This window comes from Lepidochelys kempii, chromosome 4 (assembly GCF_965140285.1).
Source record: "Lepidochelys kempii isolate rLepKem1 chromosome 4, rLepKem1.hap1, whole genome shotgun sequence".
NCBI classification, from domain to species: domain Eukaryota; kingdom Metazoa; phylum Chordata; order Testudines; family Cheloniidae; genus Lepidochelys; species Lepidochelys kempii.
The window spans coordinates 91,080,063-91,106,894 of NC_136383.1; the positions used below are offsets into that span (position 1 = coordinate 91,080,063).

Sequence of the window (26,832 nt, forward strand, 5' to 3'; positions counted from 1 at the left end):
CCAGAACCTCTGCAGGTGTGCACGCTGCCACCACATTCAAAATATGTACCTTACACCCAGGCTTGCAAGTGGGCTGGGGGGTCTTTAGGAAGCAGCCATCTGGCTGTCTTCCACAGTTCTTGTGCTAGGGAAATCCTGTACTGGCTGGAAAAGAGGCTTTTAAGGCTCATTTACTCTGCTTTTAAGGCTCATTTACTCTGCTCTGACCATTTTCTATGGCAAAAAGGGGCCAGAGTGGGGCGTGAGGATCTCATCCTGTGAATATCTGTGTCAATTCATATATTGACTTTAAGTTTTGGTGAATGATAAGATCAACTTGAGTGTAAGCTCCTTTGGGGTGAGAACCACTCTTGTTATGTTTAGGGTGACCAGATAGCAATTGTGAAAAACCAAGATGGGGGTGGGGGGTAATAGGCATTTTACAAACATAACTAGGGTGATCAGATGTCCGTTTTTATAGGGACAGTCCTGTTTATTCGGACTTTTTCTTATATAGGTGCCTAACACTCAAGCTCTTAATAATTATTCTGTTCCCCTTTGAGATAACTATTATCAGTTTCAATATTTACTTCTCTATCATGTTTTATGTATTATGAATGTGTTATTTAATATGTACATAAACATTGTATTCAGCTAGATATTAATGCAGGTGTTTTAAAGAAATATACTACTGCAACAGATTGTCTCAGATAGTTACATTTAAAAGAAACCCTTGTGTAAAGCACTGAATTGCTATATCATTTTACCACGAAACACGCCTGATATTAACATTCATGTATTCATTTGTTCAGCTATGTTCATCTAGACATCTACAGTGGGTTGAATAGTAATTTGAACCGCCAGCACCACAGGCTAGAATCTCGCTACAGCAGCAGCTCTGGAGGATCATACGAAGAGGAAAAAAGTAATATATTTTTAAAAATATTTGAGTGAATATAGCCTAAAATTTTCACAAATATTAAAAACTGTTGGGTAAAGATTATAGGACAAATTCACATGCATTCAAAGAGCATGACCACGGACTGCAGGGAACAAGAGATGAGGCAGGCTGCTTTCTCATGCATCCAGCCCAAAAGAGCTTTCCCCCATCCTTTAGCCCTAATCTCCCAGTCCTAATTTTGCTGCTGAAATTGCAACTAATAAAACAGATACTCAGTTTCCACAGCAGGATGCAGGACAGGATGGGGAACCATATGTTGTAGTGCTTTCTCCTCCTCTTACTCTCCAAAGTGGGGTGTGAGCAGCAGTTTTTGGTTTCTCATCTTCCCAATTCCTCTCCACCTCCTTCTCAAATAGCCACCAATCAGCAAAGGAAAGTGTGATATCCCAATAACTTGAAGGCCACTCAGGTTTAAATGCAAACAAGAACAAACTTTATTCCAGGGCTGCACCCCCTCAAGGTTTCTCTTCCTCATGGTGCTCACTGGAGCCTTGCCCGTTCCTTTTCCTGGCTCCTCTTCCTGGTGTCTTAAAGGAGCCATGCTCCATAAACAGCCGTTTCCAAATAGTACATTTTCCACCTCCAAACAGGTTTTTTTTGTACAACCATACAGTAACAAATTATACAATTTAAACCTTCAAAATGCCAGTAATTCATTTGGTTGTTACACCACAAAGTCCTTCAGCCAACATGGGGGCCCACAGGAGCGTAAAGGTCTATGCATCACCCTTGGGACACCAACAGCTGGCAGATGCGGGGTTGGAAGTAACAGTGGAGACTCTGGGTTTGTCTTCACATACAGCATTGCAGCAGCACAGCTGCACTGGTGTAACTGCTTCACTGTAGTGCTTTAGTGAAGATGCTACTATGCTAATGGGAGAGCTTCTCCTGTTGGCATAGTTAATTCACCTCCCTGAGAGGAGATAGCTATGTTGAAGGGAGAAGCTCTCCTGTTGACATAGGTCTGTCTACTCTGGGGGTTAGTTCAGTATAACTACATTTCTCAGGGGTGTGGATTTTTCACATCTTTGTGTGACACAGTTATAATGATATAAGTCTAATGTAGACCTGGCCTGTGTTGGAGCAGGCAGTACCCCTTCAGCAGCAGATGGTGCAGTGGGCATTTCCACTCCCCCTTTCCCCTATGATGGTTTCCAGTATATGCACTAAATTACTGGTATGTCAATGGGACCCGTCTTGCAATTCGTATGTTACCACTCCTAGACATCTGCATTGGAAATGAAAGCTGTGATCCAAACTTGGACCCCCTTGCATAGTCTGTGTACAAGTACCCATTGCCCCACCACCAGGGTCTTCACCCTAGCCCTCTGTGTCATCTGTGTAACCTTTGTATCATGCCTGCTGCTTCCGTATGTGGTTGTGAACCTGATGTATAACACCTATATGCTGTGGATCTTTAAAATGGGGTTTAATAAGTAACGATAAGCACAACTCTTGCCCCATCATCAGGAAAGCTGGGGACTGACCTATTGATCTCTGGGGAACAGCCCAGTAATGCTGTAATAATGGGTGGAGAGCTTGCAGAAAGGCCAAACCCTGGGTTAGATGAGCCCAAAGTTTGTTCTTCAATCTGAGATTAAATCTCTCTTCACCCCCATTCGCCTGAGGATGGTAGCTGGGACTACAGACACGCCAGATCTCTTTATCTGCTAGGAATTGAGTGAAACAAGCAGAAACAAACTGCAGTCTGTTATCAGTAATTATCATTAAGGGATAATCCCACCTAAAGAACCACTCCTCCAGCTGATCACAGACAATTTGTAATGGTACTAGGCTGCTAGCTGTTACCTCTGACCATTTGTAAAAAGATTCTAAGCTACTTATAGAAATCACTGATGCTGCGGGGTGGGAATCATTTCTCCACATAAGGCTAGCTGTGTGGACTGTCACAGCCAAGGTGGCAGCAGGGTAGGAATCAGGGGTACACTGGCTTGCTTATAGGATTTACAACTAAGTAAATGTGGTTCACTATTTCTGAACATCTCTTCAATGTGACTATCAATTCCTGACCACTATACCGCCATGTGACACCTCTACCTAATATGTACCATCCCAAGGTGCCTTTTGTGGGCAATGGCCAGCACCTCTGTCTGCATGGCCTCTGGAAATTCCACCTATGAGTCCCAAAGTAGACCTTGATCACCCCATGCTGACAATTCATGTCTCACATGAAAATAAGCCCCCAGATAATAGTTTCTGGCCAATCCTGACAAACATATTTGAGAACTTTCTGGTAACCAGAGCCATCCCTTGGGTATGGCGAATCGGGGAGACCTCCCCAGACGCCACGCTTTGGGGGGTCCCGCTCTAAGATAAAATCCCCAAAAGGCAGGCGGGGAGGTGAGGCAGGAGGTGGGCAGGTGAGCAGGGTGAGGAGGTGAACAGGGAGGTGAGTGGCGGGCGGGGATGGGCGAGGAGGAGCCCCTCTGCTAGAACCTCCCCCTCTCCCCACTGCCTCTTGCCTGCTGGCAGCCCGCACCAATCAGCACCTCCCCGTCCCTCTCAGCCCCTACCGCCTGTGGCAGATCAGATGTTTTGCTGTGTCAGGAGGCGCTGGGGGGGAGAGGAGAGGAGCGAGGGCGCAGCGTGCTTAGGGGAGGGGGCAGAACTGGGCAGGAAGAGGCGGGGCAGGGGCAGAATGGGGGTGGGAAGAAGCAGGGTGGAGTTTGTGGGAAGGGGCGGAGTGGGGGCACGGGCTGGGCGGAACCAGGGGGAGCACCCCTCAGCAGATTAGAAACTCAGCGCCTTTGTCCTGGGCCACGCACCACCCTAGGGATGGCCCTGCTTGTAACAGTACATCCTGGGGCAGTGTCTCTAACAATGATTTGGGAGTGGCAATAGAGATCAGTCAAGGCATTATTATCCTCTTCCTGGCTCATAATCCCCCTTTCTGTGGATTTGTCAGGTGAAGCCCAGGACAGGTGATCAGCCCCTTGATTGCGTTTACCTGGGTGGTTCAGTACTGAGGAATTGCACTGATGCAGACGATCAGGCCGTCTGTGAATATGAAGGTGTTAGTGCCTTGGGCTGGATGGCATTAACAGTGTAGTTAACACCTGGTGGTTGGTGCGTGATGTGAAAGTGCAGCCATACAAATAATAATGCCACCTTTCTCATACCCATATGCATGCTAGGGCCTCCTCCTGCACTCCTGCCAAGTATTTATGTTCAGCTGAGGAGAGCGCTCAGGAGGTGAATGCCACTGGTTGTTCCCCCCGCAATGGATCTGGGAGAGAACAGCACCAAGAGCTACAGCTGAGGCATCATATGTGACAACAGCAGGGGCTCGTAAGGCACAGTGTGCCAGTGCAGAAGCTGATATAATATGTCGTTTGAGCTGGCATACTGGCTGTGAACACACTGGAGTCCAGTGTCAGACCACATTGCTGCGTAACAGGGTCCATAATCTTGCACAAAATAAAGATAATAGTTATCCCAAGAAATGATAGAAATTCCGACTTGTACATCCATATTTTGGACTGCAATGGAGAGTTTCCACGTGCCGACAGATGATGACCCACAAAATCCAGTTGATCCCAATGAATAACACACTTCTCCATGTTCAGGATCAGATGATGGTCCTTAAATCAGGGAAGTACTACATGTAGGGAAGCATCATGGTCAGAATGAGACGATCCAGGATGTCATCTTCATAGATGACCACCTCAGGAATGTCTGCTAACACTGAAGCCTGATGTTCTAGGGGTCGAAGATAACCAAAAGGCATCCTTTTAAATTGAAAAAAGTCCATATGGGTGAGAAAAGCTTTGAGGTTCCATGAGTAAGAGGCAAACATTATTTGGAGATATCCCTAGTGTAGATCCAATTTAGTGAGCACAGTTGAACCATGATCAGTAAAGGATAGCAGTCAGGTATGACTACCTTGTTCACTTGGCAGTGGTCCACATGTAAGTAGTCTCCCTTCCTTCTTTTTTGCTACAAAAAGGTTTAACAACCACAGCGAAAAGTCAGTCACTTCTATAATGTCCTCCTTGAGCAAGCGAGAAATCTCTGGCTAAGACAGGCTTTAACACCCAGGGAGGTGTGGCAGAATGGCTGTATAATTGGGGTGGCCAGTAGATCCACTCATGGACGATGCTCATACCTATGACAACATCCAAGTCCAGAAGAGACCTTGGGGAGTACATCTCTTCAGTCATTCTCCACAAGGCAGATTTCTGTGTTTTTTTAATCTAATACTTTAAAGCCCAGTGTCCAGAACAGATCCAGCCCGAGAAAGTTGGCCGTAAAATGGGAACGCTCCCACTTCTTGCTGACAATACGTCATGGGGAGATCCACCATCCTCTGCAAAGTGATTTTCACATTGCCATATCCATATAGTGAGGACTGTACTGGCTGCAAGGTGAAATATGCAAAATATCTATGATATATGGTATAGTTTATGAGTGAGACTCATGCTCCAGTGCTCATGCTCAGCAGTATATTCACATCCACTAAATGGCAGAGGTAGCTTTTAAAACTGTCCCGGTTCCATGATCCCCTAAGGGATGGAATCTTCCTCCCTCCCTGGTCATCCATATATGTGATGGCTGGGGCAGAACAACAACCAAAATGGTTAAGTTTTCCACATTGTCGACCCCTTTGTCCCTGAACTGGACACTCCCAGTTACCCAGTTACTTGAACCCCTGTCAATATGCTGTACTAGGATGGCTACAGTGGTAGATGCCCCCAAAGAAGAAGAACCTGGAGGGATGTGGGTCTGGGAAACAGAATAAGCCTCTTGAATTGCAAGTTCAAATTGATAGCCAGTCTCTACCGCCTTGTGAAGTGTCAGGGAATCTGTTTCCATAAGGAGGTGCTCCCGCAAGTGTAGGTATGAAATCCGCTCCATAAACCCATGTTCCTATTCTTGGCTCCACTTCCTGGTTTCTTAAAGGAGCCACACCTCATAAACAGCCATTCTCAAATACTACAGAAGGGACTTAATAGAGACAAGAAGCCAAACTGGGGAGCAGTGTAAAAATCTGGGGCAGATTGCTATTGGAGAGAAAAAAGAGGGAACATGGGATGAGTTGGGGGGGGGAAGAGGATGAATAGAAGTAAAAAAAAAAAAAGTGAAAATAAAAAGGAAAGGGGAAAAGGTGTATTGAATACAGAGAGAGCAGGTTTCAAAGAAAAGTAGATGGAAACATTAATTGAAAATTGTAGAAAATTTAGACTGAGGAAAAACAAAGGCATGAAAAAATGTGAACATAAAAGTTAAGGAATGATAGAAGAAAAAAAAACATTAGGGACCTAGCATTGTTCATTTATGTATATATGTATTTATTTATTTATTTTAAAAGGCTGTGTCAAGGTTCCTCCCCCACTCTGAACGCTAGGGTACAGATGTGGGGACCTGCATGAAAACCTCCTAAGCTTATCTTTACCAGCTTAGGTCAAAAACTTCCCCACGGTACAAAATATTCCACCCTTTATCCTTGGATTGGCCGCTACCACCACCAAACAAATACTGGTTATTGGGGAAGAGCTGTTTGGAAACTTCTTTCCCCCCAAAATACTTCCCAAAACCTTGCACCCCACTTCCTGGACAAGGTTTGGTAAAAAGCCTCACCAATTTGCCTAGGTGACTAGAGACCCAGACCCTTGGATCTTAAGAACAATGAACAATCCTCCCAACACTTGCAACCCCCCCCCTTTCCTGGGAAATGTTGGATAAAAAGCCTCACCAATTTGCATAGGTGACCACAGACCCAAACCTTTGGACCTGAGAACAATGAAAAAGCATTCAGTTTTCTTACAAGAAGACTTTTTTAATAGAAATAGGAGTAAATAGAAGTAAAGAAATCCCCTCTGTAAAATCAGGATGGTAGATACCTTACAGGGTAATTAGATTCAAAACATAGAGAATCTCTCTAGGCAAAACCTTAAGTTACAAAAAAGATACACAGACAGAAATAGTTATTCTATTCAGCACAATTCTTTTCTCAGCCATTTAAAGAAATCATAATCTAACACATACCTAGCTAGATTACTTACTAAAAGTTCTAAGACTCCATTCCTGGTCTATCCCCGGCAAAAGCAGCATATAGACAGACAGAGACCCTTTGTTTCTCTCCCTCCTCCCAGCTTTTGAAAGTATCTTGTCTCCTAATTGGTCATTTTGGTCAGGTGCCAGCAAGGTTACCTTTAGCTTCTTAACCCTTTACAGGTGAGAGGAGTTTTCCTCTGGCCAGGAGGGATTTTAAAGGGGTTTACCTTCCCTTTATATTTATGACAGGCTGTTTTAATCATTAATTTAGATTTATGATAGTTTGGCTCTTTCCTGTTTAAAAAGCAGGAAAGGGGTGAAAATCCCTTCTCCAACCCCAGCCTGGTTTGGGTGCTTGCTCTGGAGTATGGGCACACCAACTGTGACTGGTTTTATACTTCCCCAAAAGTAATGTTTTCTGCCCTGAAGTGCTTACTAATTTAAATAATTATGACAACATTAGGGAAGACCAAACAGGCAGGAGATGGGTACGATGTGAACAAGAGTCACAAATTCAAAATCCTAAGCTATTTTAGGGGTACTGCATACTTTTATTTTTTTGGGGGGGGGGAATAATATCTTTGGTTCCTACGTGTATTAAAGAGTGTTTTTCTGTTCACCAGCATTACTGAACCTGTCTGTGGGATAATTTTCTGTTTGAATACTGAACCTATGGCCTCTTCAATCCTTACTAATTTGCCTATTGGTTTAAAGTTTATGCATTATTTTATTAGACTCTTTAATTTTTGTCTGAAGTCCCTGCCTACGCACTGTATACTTTAAGCCACAATCTCCCATCCTCCGTCAACAAGAACCCCCTTTCCTCATCCTCCCTGCAAACACCAATCCTGGCTATTTTGTGACTTCTCTGTACCCTGCCTATCCTTGCAAATCGTAATGTTCATCTACTTTGTCATTTATCTCCCAGATCCTAAATGCAAATTGATCATCTACCAAAAACAGATGCTTCTTGGTACTGTGTACAAATGATAGAGCAGCGTTTTAATGTTTGTAGGTTTCAATTTGATTTCATCTGTGGCTATACCACTTTTAACCTACATATCTCATTATGAATGGTAAACCAAGGGATATTTAATGTGCAATTATTATTTTGTTGATGGAATGTGAATTAGAAGTTGAAAGCAATGAAGAAAAAACAGTATTTTAACTGTAAAATTTCAGGAGTGCTTTGCTCATAGCCATACCTTATTTTCATTTTTTTTTTTTTAACTAAAAAGTAACCTACCCACATTCGCTGCATCAGTTGCGAAAACAACTGAGACTCTTGGAAGCAAGGGGGAAATTCAGCATACCCCACCACAGGTGCACAAGTTCCCAAATACCATAGAAATGGTAGGTTCCCACTGCAAACGTGGGCTGGGACACAGACCATGTAGAACCGCACTGCCCTGCCTGCCATAGAAGAGAAGAGAGTATTTGCATGTGGTTCGTGGAGTGGTAGGAAAATGGCTAGTAGAACAGTAAAACGTGTATTCACTGGGTTAGTACAGGGTGCTCAGAAGGCTGGATCTGCCACTTATAGCTAGTGGACTGTTGTAGCAGCGGAAATGATGGAGCTACCTCCACCCCACCTACAGTTAAGATACAGAGTTCCATCAAACCCAAGTCCTCAGGCTTCACTTAGGGACATGATTTTTCCTGCTTATATCAGCCTTACTATTAGGACAGTTATTTTAGTGTGATTTAGTGATATGCTGCCTTCACCACTATCATTTTCCTTCCAGCTTTTAGGTCTCCCGGAGACAGAATCTAATTTACTGTTCCTCAAGTATGTGTCAAAGTGGATCCCACTGTAAATATGCATGCACCTCATGCATGCAAGATTAGATTCTTTTAAATAGCATTGTCTGTTGGGGCCATGCATGCATCCAGAGCGGTCATGACCCTTCCTTAGTTCCCTCTTATGCTTTTGACAAGAGGACAAAACCTAGCGAGCATCCAACCACTATTTTTCTTAGAGACTTTAAAATGTTAAAAAGAAAGTTTCATCTTCACATTCCCATTGAATTGGACATTCAAAAGAGAAAAGAAGAAAAAAAAAAAGAAAAAGAAAAACTACCTGTGTTTCCCCTGTACAGTGGGGTGAAGTGCTGTACTTTTGGCAAACTAAACTTTCAGGGTTCGGACCCTGGCTGTCCTGTGACACACTGATTCCCATCTAGGATGGACACAGATGATGATTCTTTTGCCCAGGGGAGAGCTGTGCCCTGGATAGGTCCTCTGTGTTCAAGTTCTTCTCCTTCAGGACCTGCAAATAATCCCAGATCTCGTGGCTTGAGGCATATCTGCTAGAGAAGTCCATGCAAGTCTGTTCATACCCAAAGGTGACAGTCACTAGCAGAGCAAGGCTGGAAAGCCAGCATCAGCCAGCACTCCCTTGACCACACATCATACCTGCAGATCAGGATCTGTGTCCACACAGTGATGTTCAGTGTGATGCTCAGTCATTGAGCTGAACAGAGCCCACATATAGCTCCAAATATGAAGGGAAGTCCTAGAAGGATGTAACGAAACAACACTTCTCAAAGAACAGATCCTCCAAGTCCTCAATCAGATCAAGAATGGCACAGAGAATGAGAGACCCAGTGCTAATCTTGGTGCTGTCTTCCTGGAGGTATCCACAATGGAGTCTAGCAAGAGCCCAAGCTACATCTGGGAGGAATCTGGATCATTTCTGGAGACATTTTTCCTGTGTCTCCTGGAACTGGCCCTGGAACCATATCACCCTACAGCACCACCATTTGAAGAGGGAGAAATACTCCTCACTGTCACCTGTGTACTTTTCTCTCCAGCATCAAGCAGAGATCCCTCTCCTCTACCTTTAAAAATTGACCCCAAGAAAGTTATTAGGGAGCTCTTATTCAGCCCTCCATCCCAGATGGGGAATATGAGTGGCACTAGGCCAGCCCCAACCAAGCCAATACCCATATGACACACTACCTTAGTCAAATTGGCCTTACAGGGGGACTGTCATCTCACCTGTCCAGAAGCAGATCCCCTCTCATGCTTCCAGAAAAAAGGAGATCCCATGCCCTGGTGGCATCATTAGCCAGGCTGTTTACACTTGAACTGAACGTGATCCACCAGGAGCAAGAAAAGGCAAAGGGACTACAGCAACCTTCATCTCCCCCAAAAGAGTCATCCTCATCAACAGACAAAGTAGTGACACCAGCTGCCATGCTGGCAATTGATAACTTCAAAACTTTTCAGGACCTCTGGTCTCATATTGTGGAATCCACGGATGCTGATACTACATTTATACCAGAGAAGGCTCATAAACTCTTTTTGATATTTTGAGTGCCCCACCTGTCAGAATTTCCCTCCCCATTGAGAAGATCCTGGAACCCACCAAAGGATAGTGAGAAGCCCCAATCACTCTTCCTCCCATTTATAAATGAGTGGAGAAGAGATATCAGGTGCGCCCCCAAAGGGCTTTGAATGCTTCTACACCCATCCAAACCCAGGGTCCCTGAGTTGTTGAGCAGCTCAGGAAAAAGCAAAGTCCACAAAAGGTGCACTTAAGAACAAAGATTAAAAAAAGTTGGACCTCTCTGGATGCAAGTCATATTCATCAACCTCAGTGCAACTTTGGGTGGCCAACTACCTGTGACCTAAGAACCTCTCAATGCCAACTGCTAGGGGAGTTACACGAATGTCCTGATCCTAATATATACATTCTGCTTCAGCAAAGAATATTGAGTGAGGTCTTATATGAAAGCCAAGGTATCACTGGTCATTAATATTGTTGTAAAATGTATGTATAGGTACTGTACACAGTATTATGTATGTACACTAAAAATATGTTCCTAAAGTCTGTGTCAAGGCAGAGTTGACAAACAGGTTTCTGCCCAACAAAAGGTGTTTATTCACCTGTCCCTTGGTCCATGTGTAAATTAAGCATGTAAGCCAACCCGGTGGAAGCCCTATTTGAAGTCAATGGTGGGATGTGAAATCAAAAGGGAAGTAGCTCACCAGAGAATAAGTTATAAGGGGAAGGAGTGTTATCCTAACTCTGCAGTACAGACGGCGGCAATCCTCCCTGATTGAACTAACCTCGTTATCCCTAGCCTGATTCTTGCTTGCATATTTATACCTGCTTCTGGAAATTTCCCCTACATGCATCTGAAGAAGTGGGTATTCACCCACGAAAGCTTATGCTCCAATACGTCTGTTAGTCTATAAGGTGCCACAGGACTTTTTGCCGCTTTTACAGATCCAGACTAACATGGCTACCCCTCTGATACAGTACAGACAGTGAACTTTGGGGAAGGTAATGAGAAGGCAAGGAAAGGAAAACACCCATTAATCCCTTACCTAGGAAGTAATTGGGTAGTGTGATTACATTCATGAAGACAGGATCTCAAGCAGGCTTCGTTGAAATGCTGCCAAGGATATTTGGGGTGAGATACACTTTAGGATGGAAGTTAGCCTGTTAAGTATCTAGAAATTGATTTTTTAAAAAATATGTAACCCTTTTGGTTTCTATTATACTTTCTCACTATCTCTTGAATCTTGAACCTTTGATACTAAACTTCTTGGTTTCACTATAAATCTATCTCAGTGCTGATGTATTATACAAGCAGTTGATTCTGAGTTGAATCATTGAAGCTGGTGTGTACATTGTTCCCTTGGGGACTGCACACCTGGTATTACTGTGAGCATTTAGCCCATGAAAGCTTATGCTCAAATAAATTTGTTAGTCTCCAAGGTGCCACAGCTACTCCCCGTTCTTTTTGCTGATACAGACTAACACAGCTGCACTGTGAAACCTGTGAGCATTCAGTGGATAAGGAGCTGGACACTTCAGGGGAACACTTCACAGGGGCTTGGTGATTGTGGTGCACCTATTCTTAACCTGCAAGGCAAAGTAAGGGCTTGCATAGCCCAGAGGACATTGTTTGGGTGGCTAATAGGCTGGTGGTGTCAGGAAGCTGGCACCCAGTTAAGCTAAAGTCAGTCTTCCTCTCAGTGGAGGCAGGGGGGTTACAAAGTGATTCACAGTCCTGGCTACCCAGAGGACCTTCAAATTACTGTGTTCTCTTTGTCAAGTACAATTTTCTCACGTGGGAGGTGGTCACTCCTTTCCTAGCTAAAATCCTGCAGGAGTACAGGGATGAGTTGAAATAAACAATCAGAGGGTCAGAATGTTAAGGGAAAGGTCAGGTTGGCCACAGATACATCTGATACAGCCACAAGGTCGATGACCATAGTTATCACAATGAGGCAGACTTTATGGTTCTAGATGTCTGGCATACCATGCAAGACAGAGGATGTTATAGGGAACCTGCCCTTTGAGGAAATGGAGCTCTTCAGCCAGAGTACAGACGGAGCGCTCCATTCCCTCAAGGACTTGCGCCACCGTATGGTCCTTGGCAATTTACACACTGGCCCCTTATAGGAAACCAGCCCCAGCAGAGGCACAGAGGACATTATCCAACTTCTGGGACTGTCAGCCAGAGTACCATCACAGAAAGATGTACATGATGCTGCTTGCCACACTTCACCTGTGACCACTCAAGCACTGGTTCAGGTTGCTCTGTTCCCCAGTGAAACACCAAATGAGCAAAAAGATCATGGTTCTACTCATACCTCACAGATCTGAAATGGTGGAAGGAAACTGAGAATATGCGTGGCTAGGTACTGTTCTCTGCCCCCTCCCCAACAATGACTTTAGTCACAGACACCTCAGAGATAGGTTGGGGAATCCACTTGGACCATCTACAAATGCAAGGAATAGGGTCCCTGGAAGACATGGTGCTCCACATCCATGTCATGGAGGTCAGAGCCACAAGGCTAGCCTGCATGTCCTTCCTTCCTGTTCTTCACAGTTCCACAATGCAGGTCTTGATGAACATCATGTCAGCAAAGCACCACAAAAAAAAGCAAGGAGGCACAAGCTCTGGACATGGTGCCACAGGTACAAATTAACCCTGATGGCTCATCACCTCCCAAGAGTCAGCAACAACCTGATAACCCCCCAGAGCAGATATGTTACCACTCACAAGTGATCCCTGCAGAGTTCTATCATAGAACTAATCGGGCGGGGGGGGGGGTTTCCTGTGATAGACCTGTTTGCCCCCAAAGACAACACCAGGTGCCAGAAATTTTGTTGCAGAGAGGATATGAGCCTGGGGCCTTCCCTCTGCAGTGGAATCTATGTCTCTTCTGTGCTATTGCACCCATTCTCTTGGTCTTCATGCTGATTTTCAAAATTCAAAAGGGACAGCCATTATTGTTCTCATAGCTCTGCACTGGCCAATGCAATTTTGGTTGACGAAAATGCTACAGCTGTTCATTCAACCACCAGTTCAGCTCCCAGACTGCCTGGACCAGTTTTCACAGCACCATAGGAAGATTCACCATCCAGACCCACCTGGATGACAACCAGGATGTTGTCTGGTTAAGTACCGTGGATAGGGTTTGCTTTAGACAAGTCCAGGACATCCTGATACAGAACAGGAAGATATCTACCAGAAGGACCTTTTCATCAAAATGGAAGAGGTTCTCAATAGGGGTGACCCACCATGGGCTGGACCTTATGCAGGCTTTGGTACCAAAGGCTCCCAACTACTTCCTGCATCCGAAACAGCTTTTGTTTAGCACCACTAAGGTCCAAGCTGCAGCAGTTTCAGCTTGCCATCGATGGATAGTCATGCTTGGTCTTCTCTCACCCAATGGTATCAGAGTTCCTGAAGGGCCTGTTACCTACATTATACTGGTCAGGGAACTTGCTCCTGCCTGGCACCTCAATGTCATCTTCTTGAGACTCATGGAGTCCCCTTTCAGAATGCTTTGTACTTCATCTGGCTCTGAAGACAGTCTCCCTAGTTGACTTTAGTCAGAAGAGTGAGTAAGTGCCAAATACTTGTGGCTGATCCCCTCCCCACATTGTATTTCATAGGGTTAATGTGATCCTGAAACTTCACCCTAAATTAATTCCTAAGGTGGTCTCAGAATTCCATCTGAATTAATCATTTAACATGCCTCTCTTCTTTGCAGTAAAACTCCTCTTCAGTGGGAAAGAAGCAGCAGCACACACTGGGCATTTCCAGAGCCTTTTTTTACTACATCAACAGAACCAAACTGTTCAGACTGTCTTTCTGTTTATTTCTGGCTATAACTGGCCATTCCAAAGGCCAGGCCATCTCATTACAAAGAATATCTAAGGTGGATAACATAATGTATCTCACTGTCTTTTCAGTTAGCTGGTGTAGCTCTCCCACCAAATGCCAAGCCTCACCCCACCAGAGCTCAAGCAGTATCCTCTGCCTGCTTCAGAAATGTGCTAGTTTCAGAGATCTGCAAGGGAGTAACCCACTGATTTTTATCAAGCACTATGCATTGTACTGAGCTGCCAGAGCAAGTGCCAAGTTTGGGAGAGCAATTCTACAAACCTGTTGGACTGATGCAGTTGATACTCCTAATCTAAGTGTCCAGAAGGGGTACTGTTGCTAGTCACCTACAGTGAAATCCACACTGACAAATGCTCAAAGAAAGAAGTTACCTACAATAACTGTGGTTCTTTGAGGTCTTGTTAGTATGGATCCCATAACCCACCCTCCATCCCCATTTTTGGAGTTCTGTGCTTCCCTGGACTTTGAATTGTAAGGGAACTGAGCAGGGGTTAGAGTTGTTCTGCCTTTTATGGGTTTGCATGGGAGGATAAGGAGACACAGGAAGTGTACATGACCCTGACAGACACCCTTATTCAAAAGATTCCAATCTTGCATATGTGCTGCTTGTGCACTTACAGTGGGATCCACATTGACTATAGGGTAAGAAACTACTCTTTGTTTTAACTTTTGTCTGAATGGCTTTTCTCTTCTGGACACTTCTGTTTCCCAGGACCTACAGCTTCAAATCCTGGGGCATTTTTTAAATTATTACTATGTAGAATATTAGGTGGAAGATTACTGTTAGTAAATTGTACATTTTGCTTGGATTGACAAATCAAAAAGAAAAGTAAAAATAAATGTATTTTGATAGGTGATTCAATGCCGCTGTATTCCAACTGGCGACTGAAAGTGATGGAGCATAATCAAGGAGAGCCTCTACCCTTTCCACCTACTGGGGGTTGTTGGTCACCACTGGTGGATTATTTACCTGAAACTTCATCTCCAGGCATGTCTCTTCACAGGTAAATACTAACATTACATGAAAGGGACAGCAATTCAGTTCATATTAGTTTAAATCAAACTACTGTCTTCATGCATGTGCTGTGTAAAATAAGAATAGCCTTTCCTTATTTGTTACATTTCCTGGGTTGCTCAGAATTCAAGAAGTTATGATGTCTTAGCTACCTTTTGATTTTGAGGACTAAAGCTTTTCTCATCTGCTGTGTGGCTTATTGTGATTTTTATGTTTTTTCTTTCTTGCCTTTAAGACTTTCATAGTCTTAAAAGGGGATATTAGTTAAGAGTATCTTTAAAACTCCTACAGATCTTCAAAATGTAAACAGTTGTATTCTGATCTCTTAACAATTTTTTTGTTTCTTTAGGTGTAACATAGCAGTGATCCTTTTGACTGATTTGATAATTGACTACAGTGTGAAGGTGGAATGGGGAGGCTACCTCCATCTTTTACTTCATGCAATTTTTATAGGTAACTAAACTATTACTGAAATATCATGGTTTTTTTTTAAATCGAGGAAAACAGCAGCTTGTAATCTTGGCTTTGAAGATTATAGTAATTAAAAATAACAGCCTTTTTTGACATAACTAGTCTTTTTTTCCAAGGCTGAATGAGATTTAATATTTCTTATTCTTTATTTATCAATAAAATCTTTGCAGAAAGTACAGAAAGGGTCTCTGGTGTATGAAATATTACTGTCTTCTATATTGTTGTGACAATCTGACTTTAAAAACTGTCTTCCTATAACATAAAGGAAGAATACTTTTTCAAGTTGAAAAAAATCCACTTTTAAAAAAAACATTTCCCAGTCATTTTGGTTTATATAAATACAATACTAATAAGTGTCTTCTTTAAAATTAACACTGTGGATAATATATAAAAGCTAAAACATACTAAATGCCTGTAAGCAGAACATTTTGGGCTAAATGCAGCCATGATGTAAGCAAGTGCAACTGCATTTACTTCAGTGAAGTTACACATATTTGCACCAGAGCTAAATTTGGTCTGTTGTGTGATAGGAAACAAACTAGTGCATCTCTTTTTCTCCTTTCTCTTGTACTCTTTTGGCCATATTTCCACCTTATTATAGTCCATTGCTGCCCTTCACCCCCAGCCTCTCTTGGGCAGCATACATCTGCCGTGAATTTGTATCCCCACTTGATTTGGCTTTTTCTTCTTCTGAGCATGTACAATTAATCAGACAAGTGTGCTGGACCAGAGAATCTTTTCATGTTCCTAATGTTGCTTATTTCTTGAGACAAACATGTAGGTAGGAAATACAAGTGGGCATGAGAGTTTGGACTCCTTTACAAAGCACTGTCCATTGGGGCCACTTGTCCTTCTCCTCTTGTATAGAACGTGCAATTAGCCTGGAATACACTTAATGTCCTCAGTGCTTCTCTTGTTGTTCTTCCCTGTGTTTTCAGCTCCATATATTTCAGTGTGGTGAGTCTTTCAATTTGTTTGAATAAAAATGGTGGGTTTTTTTTAGTACCTGTGCAATGGCAGGAATCATCCACAATATGGCCTAGTGCAGAGGTGGGCAAACTACAGCCCGCGGGACCGTCCTGCCCAGCCCTTGAGCTCCCAGCTGGGGAGGCTAGCCCCTGGCCCCTCCCCCGCAGCCTCAGCTCGTTGCGCCACCAGTGCCCTGGCCCACCGCTTCTGCCGGGCAATGTGGCGGTGTGGCTGGCTCCGGCCGAGTGGCGGGGCTGCGAGTTCCTGCTGCGTGAGCGGCATGGTAAGGGAGCGGGGAGATTGGATAAGGGGCAGAGGGTCCTGGGGGGCAGTCAGGGGACAGGGAGCAGGGGGCGGTTGGATGGGGCGGAGGTTCTGGGGCGTGGGGGCGGTCAGGGGACGGGGGGGTGGATCGGCGTGGCAGTCTGGGGGGGGACGACTGTCAAGGGGGGGTGAATAGGGATCGGGGCAGTCAGGGGACAGGGAGCAGGGAAGGTTGGCTAGGGAGTAGGATCCTGGGGGACAGTTAGGCGGGAGTGTGGATAGGGGGCGGTGCAGTTAGGAGACAGGGAGCAGGGGGATTTGGATAGGCGTGGGAGTCCCGGGGGGCCTGTCGGGGGCGGGGGTGTGGATAGGGGTCGGGCAGTCAGGGGACAGGGAGTGGGGGGGTTGGATAGGGGGTGGGAGTCCCGGGGGGCCTGTCGGGGGTGGGGGTGTGGATAGGGGTCGGGCAGTCAGGGGACAGGGAGTGGGGGGGTTGGATAGGGGGTGGGATCCCGGGGGGGAGGGGCACGGTTCAAGGGGTGGGTACCAGGAGGGGGTGGCCAGGGGACAAGGAGCAGGGGGGTTGGATGGGTCGGGGGTTCTGAGGGGGGCAGTCGGGGCAGGAAGTAGGAGGGGGCGGATAGGGGGCAGGGTCCAGGCTGTTTGGGGAGGCACAGCCTTCCCTACCCCGCCCTCCATACAGTTTCGGAACCCCGATGTGGCGCTCGAACCAAAAAGTTTGCCCACCCCTGGCCTAGTTGGTTTATTATATGAAATAAACATAATATATAAACACCCTCTTGCTCAGCTTGGTAATGTTTTTTAAAACAGTAAAGCCAGAGAAAGTTTTAATATATTGAAGTTATTATAGAAAAAATAAAAGGGGAGATGGAAGGGAGCATATCCTCTGTTTCTCCAAATAGCCAAAATCTAAATCATTTTCATTTGTTGTTGGTGAATGTTTCTTTACCAAAAATAGATATCATTTGTAGAGATTGATATAGACCACTAGGACTGTTGCTGATTTTAGTTAATTGCATATTTAATTGATTAACCTTTCTATTTTCCTCTTTAATTTTAGGGTTTGACCACTACCACCCTGAAGTGTATGAGCATTGTAAACGCCTGCTTTTGCATTTGTTGATAGTGATGGGCTCCAACAGTAATGTCCAGTCTGTTGCTTCTGTCCTTCTCAGGAACAGGGAGTTTAATGAACCCAGGGTGCTTACTGTCAAGCAAACTGCACATTTAGATTATACTTTCACAGGTAACCACAGCAACATTGTTCATGTTTCATTAATTAAAACAACACAGAAGGTCACTTTTTGATTGGATTTAAATATTAAAATCTCCATTGTTTGTAATTTATTTCACTTCCAGTTTTGTCCAGTTGGATAAAATTTCTCTCTTCCTTGAATTTTTCATTAACCTAAAATTAGTATAAATGTTAACATTTTGTGCGCAGTCATCAGCAGTAGCGGCACAGCTGAATGTTAATTGCTGGTTTGCTGCTGCTGTGGAAACTGCAGAGGAAACTGTCAGCTGGTCATATAAAATAGCAACTACTTTTTTGTGATTTTAAAGGAGAAATAGGGAGATATTTCCTCTATGCATTATAGAAACTTTCAATTTTGGACATAAGCCATTTGACATTGTATGATTTAATAGAATACCTTAAAAATATTACAAGATTTTAGCATGATCTTTGCTTTTATTGTTGTGCAAAGAATATGAGAAAACATATATCATCTGAAATGATCATATAGTAGGAGAGATCTGTAAATTTCACTGGAAACATTTTTTATGAAACTTCACTTTTGATTGTATCATAGATTTGTGGAAAATGTGAACAAGGATTAATTTTGTTGACTCGTGATATTTCATATTCTCTTCAGCAGATGGCAGCACCTGCCATGCAACATATTATTTCAATGTTGTATCTGGGAAGTAGTTTTGTGTTACGTGAAGAAAAAATAGTTTGTAAATTCTTATGTAAATTTGGTTGTCGAGAATATGAGGACTGGGTAGAGCCAGGCATATTGCAGGCATATTTTGTATAAACTTACCCATAGAACTTTACCAAATGCAATTCAGTTCTGATCTATAAAACCACTCTTGTTCTAGTTCTTGGGCTCTTGAGTAGAGCTGGCCAGAGACACGTTATGTAAGTTGGGTTTGTAGCATGAAAAAACATTCACTAGAGATCAGGATGAGAAGGCCAGCAAACTTTTTTTTAGGTTCTGTCCACATTGAGGATTGAAACAGTATTGTTCAAGAGATTAGCCCCACATGGGGGAGTAAGCAAAATATTATAATAGTGATGTTTTTAACTTAAAATTAGGTGATTAATTTAATAAAATATCCTATATCAGCTTTATTTCATGAATCACTGATACTTTTTGAATTTTGCAGTAGAACATTATATAATTTAAAAACTATATTAAGACTAAATCCTGCAAGCAGATCTAGTAAATGCTGGTTAAATAATTGATTAAAATGGCAAGTTATACAATTTTAATAGATTGCATCTTTTTGATGAGACAAAGGCCCTCATCTGACAAGATACTAAGTGCGGATAGACCTCTTTGTGGAACCCAGTTGGTCTAAATAGGACTCCATGTGAATACAGGGGCTATTCACACAGAGATACTTGCGGGGTCAGATCCTAAATATGTAGTTAAGGGACACAGATACTATAAAAGTAACAGTGACTGGAGAAATACTATCCATATATGACCCAATTCTCCTTCCATCTGAACAGTGCTCAGCATAAGCTGGGGGACTGATGCAGGGGTTGGCTGCAAAGTTTTCTTTAAGCCACTTTTGCCCCCGCCACAGTCCAATCCTGCAGCTGTGCATGCATCAGTCCAGAACACAGCAAAGGCTAATGATCTACATCGGGTGCTAGTGGCCCTCAGCACTCCAACTGCAGACATCAGCTAGTCAGACACAGACAAACTCTGGTCGTGCCTTCATTTTCCTTGGCTCCATTACCTGTTACAGTACTTGGGAGAATGGTGGTATAGAAGCTATACAGGTTGTATTTTGCAGATGGTTCCCATGTGAAGAGGGAATGTGCCAGTAGCCAGATTAAGCTGATTTTAGAGCAGCTTTATGCATCTAGAGTGGCATAAAACATCTCTAACTTATTGGTGAATCAGCCTTACATATTAGTGTTTAATAATTAAATTCATTTGTGATCAGATTACATTTCAATCAAAAAGCCAAACTGCATTATCAGGAAACAGCTTGTCCTCTTGACTTCTACTCTACAAGCATGTGTGTTGTAATGCTTTCAAGTTCAACTACTGAATCAACTTGTTAAGGATGTGATGCCTACAAGTACAGGGACTGATGGGTTGTCACTTCACCAGAATACTAATATAAAAATGAAGTCATTACTATGATTGTAGTTATGGATGGGTTATTCGTTATTATTTATTTAGGCCCCAATTATGCAAGAATTTATACATGTGCTTAACCTTAGGCATGCCTGTTGACTTCACTGAGTCTCCTTGCATGCATAAAGTTAGCATATATGTGTTTGCAAGATCAGGGCTTTACTGGTAAAATACTGAAAACTCTTTTGAAACCTATCTCATAAAATGGGTAATTCATATGACATTGTTTTAAAATTTATGTTTTCAGTGTTGGCATTGCAAACAGATACTATTTTGATGGCCTAGAAGGTGAAAAGGAGCATCCTGTATATTCAGTTTGAAAATATTTTAATTATCCTAATCAAAGTGCATCTTTTGAGAACCAGTGTATCATACTAATACATTTTTTGAAGTCTGATGTGAAAATGCCAAACTATAATATAATCATAGTTGTTTTTCTTTCAGCAGGTGTTAATGATTTTATACCTGATTACCAGCCCTCCCCAATGACAGACTCAGGGCTTAGTTCAAGTTCTACCTCTTCTAGCATCAGTTTAGGAAATACCAGCGCTGCCATTTCTCATCTGCACACCACCATCCTCAATGAAGTTGACATTCCAGTAGAGCAGGATGAAAAAGTGAAAACACTCATGGAATTTATTACCTCGAGGTAACACTTCAAGATCAACCATGGTCAAGGTGTATGGAAATATGGCAAAATGGCATATTATTTGGCATGAAGTTGACTATTTTTCTCTTCTGTTTATCATCAATAAGATCTTAAATTTGATCTTAAATACTCTCTTGTTATGTGCGTGTTATTTGTATATATAATAGCCTTCAAACCATTCTACTTTCTCTACATCCTAAGGGCAGTTGATTGGCCATCTCTCCTCCTGAGACTTCAAAAGGCTATTGATTGGTGAATTCCCCACTGATCTGGGGATCCCCTTCCCCAGGGAAAGCTTTTCAGGGTTTCAAACCCTTTCCTCTCTTCAGCAACTCCAGTCTCACAACTGCTTCCTTTAAAGACAATTGAATCACATTCTGGGATTTGGTGGGCTGCAGAATATGCTACATGCTTAATAGAGTCCCATATCCTTCCCTGTAGAAGATACTTAAAGGTCTGATCAGAGAGGGTCTTGAAGGCTGTTGTGGGACCTGGGTTTGTATGGATCTTCAAGGTGGCCTGGAGAAAGAGAGGGCTTGTGTGTTGACTGGGGAAGTAGGAATTGGTGGCAAAGTTTAGTTCTAAAACTGGCAACTTTCAAAGGGTTCCTATTTTCATATGATAATTTGTTTAGTGCTTTCAGAGTCATATAAATAGAGCCGAGAGGATACAAAATTTGTATCCGCATCCGATCTGCAATCTGCAAAAATGATCCATGGGTATAAATCAGATATCCACAGATTTGCAGGGCTGAACATATAAACCTGAAACTCTAAATAGAACTTAGTGGTCAAAAACTAGATTTTGGTTTGCAGAAACTGTGGAAACTAAAAAAGAGTTTTTACACAGCCCTAGAACTTTACAATAATGTGGTGTTGGGTTGTGGTATTTTTGCAAATGTGTAGCGTAAGTTAGAATCACTTGCCATTAGGGTAACTACACATTCCCCCCTCCCTAAATTCCTCCTGCAGTTTCAATTGGATTGAATATGTTGCTTTGTTTTTTGTTTTAATTGCTATATAATATTGCTGCACGTTTTTTAACAGCTGCCATATTTCATTCCTGAGAAATCTGTTTCAGTATACTGTATGTAGTTGATAAAGTCTTCTGGAATTCTTCTAGGTGAAAAGCACTGTATAAATAGATAATGATAATAGAGATCAATATAAAATAGATAAATATAAAAATGTTTTATACTTTTATGCTATGCTATGTTATATGTTGGGTTTTATATTTCTAGGAAAAGAGGGCCACTTTGGAATCATGAGGATGTTTCAGCCAAGAACCCTAGTATAAAGAGTGCTGAGCAGTTAACTGTGTTTCTAAAACATGTGGTGTCTGTGTTTAAGCAGTCAAGTTCAGGTATGTTAGAAAAGAGTTAATACATTGTAGAATTTTAATAAGATAAAAATCTTTGTGAAATAAATAAGAACGTCTCTTTAAGAAAATATACATAGATTTCCAGGCTTCTGCTTTCACCCAGTAGATGTTGCACTTTTATGTGACACAGTTCATAACTGTGTTCAGACTTGGATATGTCAACATAACGTGTGCTTGGAGAGAGAGAAAATGTATATTACAAGCTTACTGCGGATATTTATTGTTTAAATCTTGTGTCTTTCTTTCCATCTGTCTAATTTAATATTTAATACTTCTGTTTAAGTTTTTGGGAAAGCTGTTACGTGATTGGATGGATCTTTATGAGGGATTCCAATTTAGCAAAGGGGGTGAGGGAGAAGAAGTAGTAGATAAAACTAACTTAAAAGCCAACACAGAGGTGGCTATAATAATCTTGTCAGTAGAAAAAAGAAGTGTGCAATAACACTGGTAATGTATGTAATAATTACAACTTTCTTTTCTTTTTTTAAATCTGCTGTGTTACTTGGACATACATTTGCTTTCGTAGCAGGATTTCAGTTGGAGCACCATCTTAGCGAAGTTGCTTTGCAAACTGCACTTTCTTGCTCCTCTCGACACTATGCTGGGAGATCGTTTCAGATTTTCAGGGCTCTGAAGCAGCCTCTTTCTGCATCTACGCTTTCTGACATTCTCTCCAGGCTTGTAGAAACTGTAGGAGATGCAGGAGAAGAAGCACAGGTATTCGCATATTTTCTTATTTTCTCTCCCCTGCAGCCATCTCACTTACAATTTTCCCATTTTATTAAACAATATTTTAATTGTATTTTTAATACCATAATAAAAGATAAAAGCAGTATGATGGGCTTAGCTGCATTTTCTCCTTAAATGAAGAAGAAAGGGGTATTAAAAGTGATGTGACTGGAATCGGATTTAACTTCTGTAACACTTTGAATTTTCACTTTTGAAGAACAAAACAAAAATAATTCGTGGTTATGCTGAGCACTTTGTTTTCAAAAGCAACCCTGTAGTTTCCAAACATTTACTTTCAGAGACTCTGCACTCTGAACTAGATGTCTGAGGTGAAGTAATCGGCTTCCTGGCAGCACCCATACTTTTTATAATTCAAAATATGCCTCAAGTATTTTAAAATAAAACAATATAATATTAAAGAAGAAACAACAATTTTAGTGTGTACCGATATTTAGATTTATCAGCAATATATTGTATCTTTACAGTTTATCCTATGTCACTCCTTGCAAAAGAAATTGACTATCCTATTCAAACCACAAAAAGAGGGACTAAGTCATAAAGTATAAATACACCCAGTGGAATAATGGAACTTGATAGTTATCTTGTGAGAAGTATTGGACCAGAGAATATAACACAAATAAATTTTGATTGTGTCATTAACTAGTTTAAAATTAAATTGTATACTGTTCTTTGTTTTATATTGAATTTGCACCATTAATTTGAGTCGTGCCTCATTAGGATCATGATGAAATTAGATCAGAAAGTTATGAATCAGTCCCTAACATTGTTTGTTCTATTTGTATATCACAATCAAGAGGTCCTACGCAATCTGCACTGTTGTACATACTATAACATATAATAACCTTGGACCTTTTTCAGGGTTTTGTCATAGAGCTACTTCTGACTCTAGAATCTGCCATTGATACATTGGCTGAAACCATGAAGCATTATGATCTTATATCTGCACTTTCTCAGTAAGTACTTATACTAGTCAAAGTACAGTATTCATGGGAACTATTAGTTGTTTATTACTCATAATCAAAAACGTTTCTGCCATCATTTCAATTTAGACTTAATACAAGGACAGCATGCTGTTTTCAAATGTTCATATCTTTGGGCTCTTAGTCAAATTTCCTGAAACTGATGTCAGTTACTCATTACTTTTTCTATTGCTAGGTGATAGAGCAAATTAGGCACTTCTAAATCAGTGTGTTTTTCTCAATTAAGAAGGGGAGAATTTGTAAATCAAATTTGTTAGATCTGGGTTTTGTTCACATCCGTGCTGCTGAACTATTGGACCTCAATTCTGTGAACCATTGAGTGCCTTCAGTTCTGATTAACTTTCGTGGAAATGAGCGCACTCACCATCTTTTAGGATCAGACCCTATCTGACTGTGGTTGTCACATAAGCACTCTGTGCCTCAGTTTCCCCATCTGTAAAATGTAAGTAGTGATACTAAATTTTTTTAAGTGCTATAAGATCTCTGGATGAAAATTGCTATATCATGGTAGTTATTATTTATATTAATTAGGATTACAATAATTTGTAAACCAAATTCCTTCAACTGCAGCAGATACTAGACCACATTTAGAGCTGCCTACTCGGCATTCCAAATTTGTTGCTTTTTATTATAAAGTGTAAATAAAGGTCTGTAATTTTTCTTCCCCATTCTGTGTCAAACTTTCAAAATGTTCTCATCTTGTGTATGAGAGCAGACTTGAAAAATTACATTGTAAATATTATGGTTCCCTTTGCCCCCAAGGACTTGCGGTGTTAAAAGGAAAATGAGCCTGGCCAAGCATAATTATATATTATGCTACAAATGTTACTTTCACATAAGGCTCTTGCCAGTTATTCATGCTTTTTTTCATATCAAGATTGGATTACTGAAATGTGTACACTTGAATAGAACTTGGAAACTTCATCTAGTGCAGAATGCAGCTACCGATATACTTTGAGATACTTGATGCATGAAATATGATCTGTAGCCAGTGTTAACTTCCATTTGGCTTCTGGGTACAATTCAAAGAGTTAGCCCTAGGTAGTCAGGGTCTTGGATAAAGGCTTAGAAACTGCTTCTGTTTGTGTTTAATCCTGGCAAATATACAGTATTTCTCACCATTGAACACTGGCCATAATGGGAGTTGAGGGTGTTCAGTACTTCACAGGTTCAGGCTCGAAGTCCCAGACTTTAGGAGCTGATGGTAAGGCATTGTCCTTGGAGGGCCCCGACTGGAATTTGCTTTCCCCACTGGTCTGGCGAAGCTCAAAAGTTTATTCAATTTTGGGGCATTTGCTACCCATGTCTTTTCACTCGGGTTTTGGACTTAAGGCCTGTACTACAAGGGGTTGAATTTCTGGGGTGGTATAAGGAGGTGTTTTTGAGCAATGAGATGTATTCTAGGATCTAATATATATGCCTACTAGTGTTGAGAGATGTGTTTTATAAACTGAAAAAATAATCCATACTCACATGCCCCTCTATTACTCAAAAGATTAAATAGGTTATTGGGGTTCCTCTGTATAAATTTAGGCTTAGTTCGAAGGTTATTGATTACAATGTGGCATTTATACTGTATATCCACATAAAATGGGTTCCAGAAAATGTTGATATCTTTCGTAAATGCTCCTGAGTCTCAGTATGAAAGGCATTGAAGATATGGATCTGTCTAGGATGCTACCTTAAGAGAAATATAAGGACACGTAAATAACCTCATTTCTTAATTCCCTCCCTTTCCTCATCTGTAAGAAAATAGATGAGAATTCCAAATCTTCATTCCTAGCTGACATTTTTCAAGTTTTGACCAATATGTCTAATTGTACTAGATCCCTGGTTGGCTCTCTTATCTTGGTAATTTCTTATGTCTGGAAAACATTTCTTCCCTAGCTATGGTGTTGAAGTAATAAGGCAGTCTCCCTCTCTCCAAGAACTTCATTATGATATAAGTGTTTCCGGAGACCTACTCACTGATAATAAAATATACTCTGCGTGTGCTGGAGGATTGATTTTTTGGAGCCCTTATTTTTTAGGATGCACATTATTGAAGGTCTGATGTTTTACATGCAATAATATATTTCATTGCTTTTATTTTAGAACCTCATATTATGATCCTGTAATGGGAAACAAGTACGCAGCTAACAGAAAAAGCACTGGACAGATAAATCTAAGCACAAGTCCTATTAGTAGTGGCAATTGTTTGGGATATTACAGCAATGCAAGGAGTAACTCTTTGAGACTGAGTTTAATTGGTGACCGGAGAGGTGACCGTCGACGGAGCAACACACTGGATATAATGGATGGAAGAATAAACCATGGTGGAAGCTTAGCAAGGACTAGAAGCCTCTCCTCTCTGAGAGAGGGAGGAATGCATGATGTGCAGCCCACTACTGATCCCATCAACCTGATGGCCACCATATTTTGGATTGCAGCATCCTTGCTAGAATCGGATTATGAATATGAATACCTCCTGGCTCTCAGGCTGCTCAACAAACTGCTTATTCACTTGTCTCTTGATAAATCAGAGAGTCGGGAGAAGATAGAAAAGGTGCAGAGTAAACTGAAATGGAATAACTTTCCAGGTCTTCAGCAGCTCTTCCTTAAGGGCTTTACCTCAGTGTCTACACAGGAAATGACTGTTCACCTCCTCAGTAAACTCATCACGGTCTCCAAACATACATTGGTTGATCCCTCCCAATTAGCAGGTATCTTTAATGAAGTTATATGTAACCATATTGAATTTGGTAGTAGGTTAACTGAAAAATAAATTAATCTTTGGTATTAAAATCAGTAGTGATATACATTGTCAGTGAAGAGCAAAAGTAAATCCCGTGGGCCTCAGCATTG

The 26,832-nt window shown here is 41.9% G+C and overlaps 1 protein-coding gene across 11 annotated transcripts in view; it reads left to right on the forward strand.

Annotated features, from left to right (window-relative positions):
• The window catches only part of LOC144929103 (protein furry homolog-like), a 349,363-nt gene that overhangs the window by 234,782 nt on the left and 87,749 nt on the right, over positions 1 to 26,832 (forward strand). For 7 of the 11 annotated variants that reach the window (XM_078852535.1, XM_078852539.1, XM_078852543.1 and 4 more), the window contains 9 exons: positions 792 to 904; positions 14,963 to 15,113; positions 15,474 to 15,577; positions 17,910 to 18,095; positions 20,674 to 20,878; positions 22,119 to 22,240; positions 22,785 to 22,975; positions 23,867 to 23,961; positions 26,083 to 26,690. In XM_078852535.1, coding sequence (XP_078708661.1) covers positions 792 to 904; positions 14,963 to 15,113; positions 15,474 to 15,577; positions 17,910 to 18,095; positions 20,674 to 20,878; positions 22,119 to 22,240; positions 22,785 to 22,975; positions 23,867 to 23,961; positions 26,083 to 26,690 — 1,775 coding nt within the window. The remainder of the gene's footprint in view (positions 1 to 791; positions 905 to 14,962; positions 15,114 to 15,473; positions 15,578 to 17,909; positions 18,096 to 20,673; positions 20,879 to 22,118; positions 22,241 to 22,784; positions 22,976 to 23,866; positions 23,962 to 26,082; positions 26,691 to 26,832) is intronic. The other 4 variants (XM_078852538.1, XM_078852545.1, XM_078852537.1 and 1 more) reach the window with 3 other exon arrangements.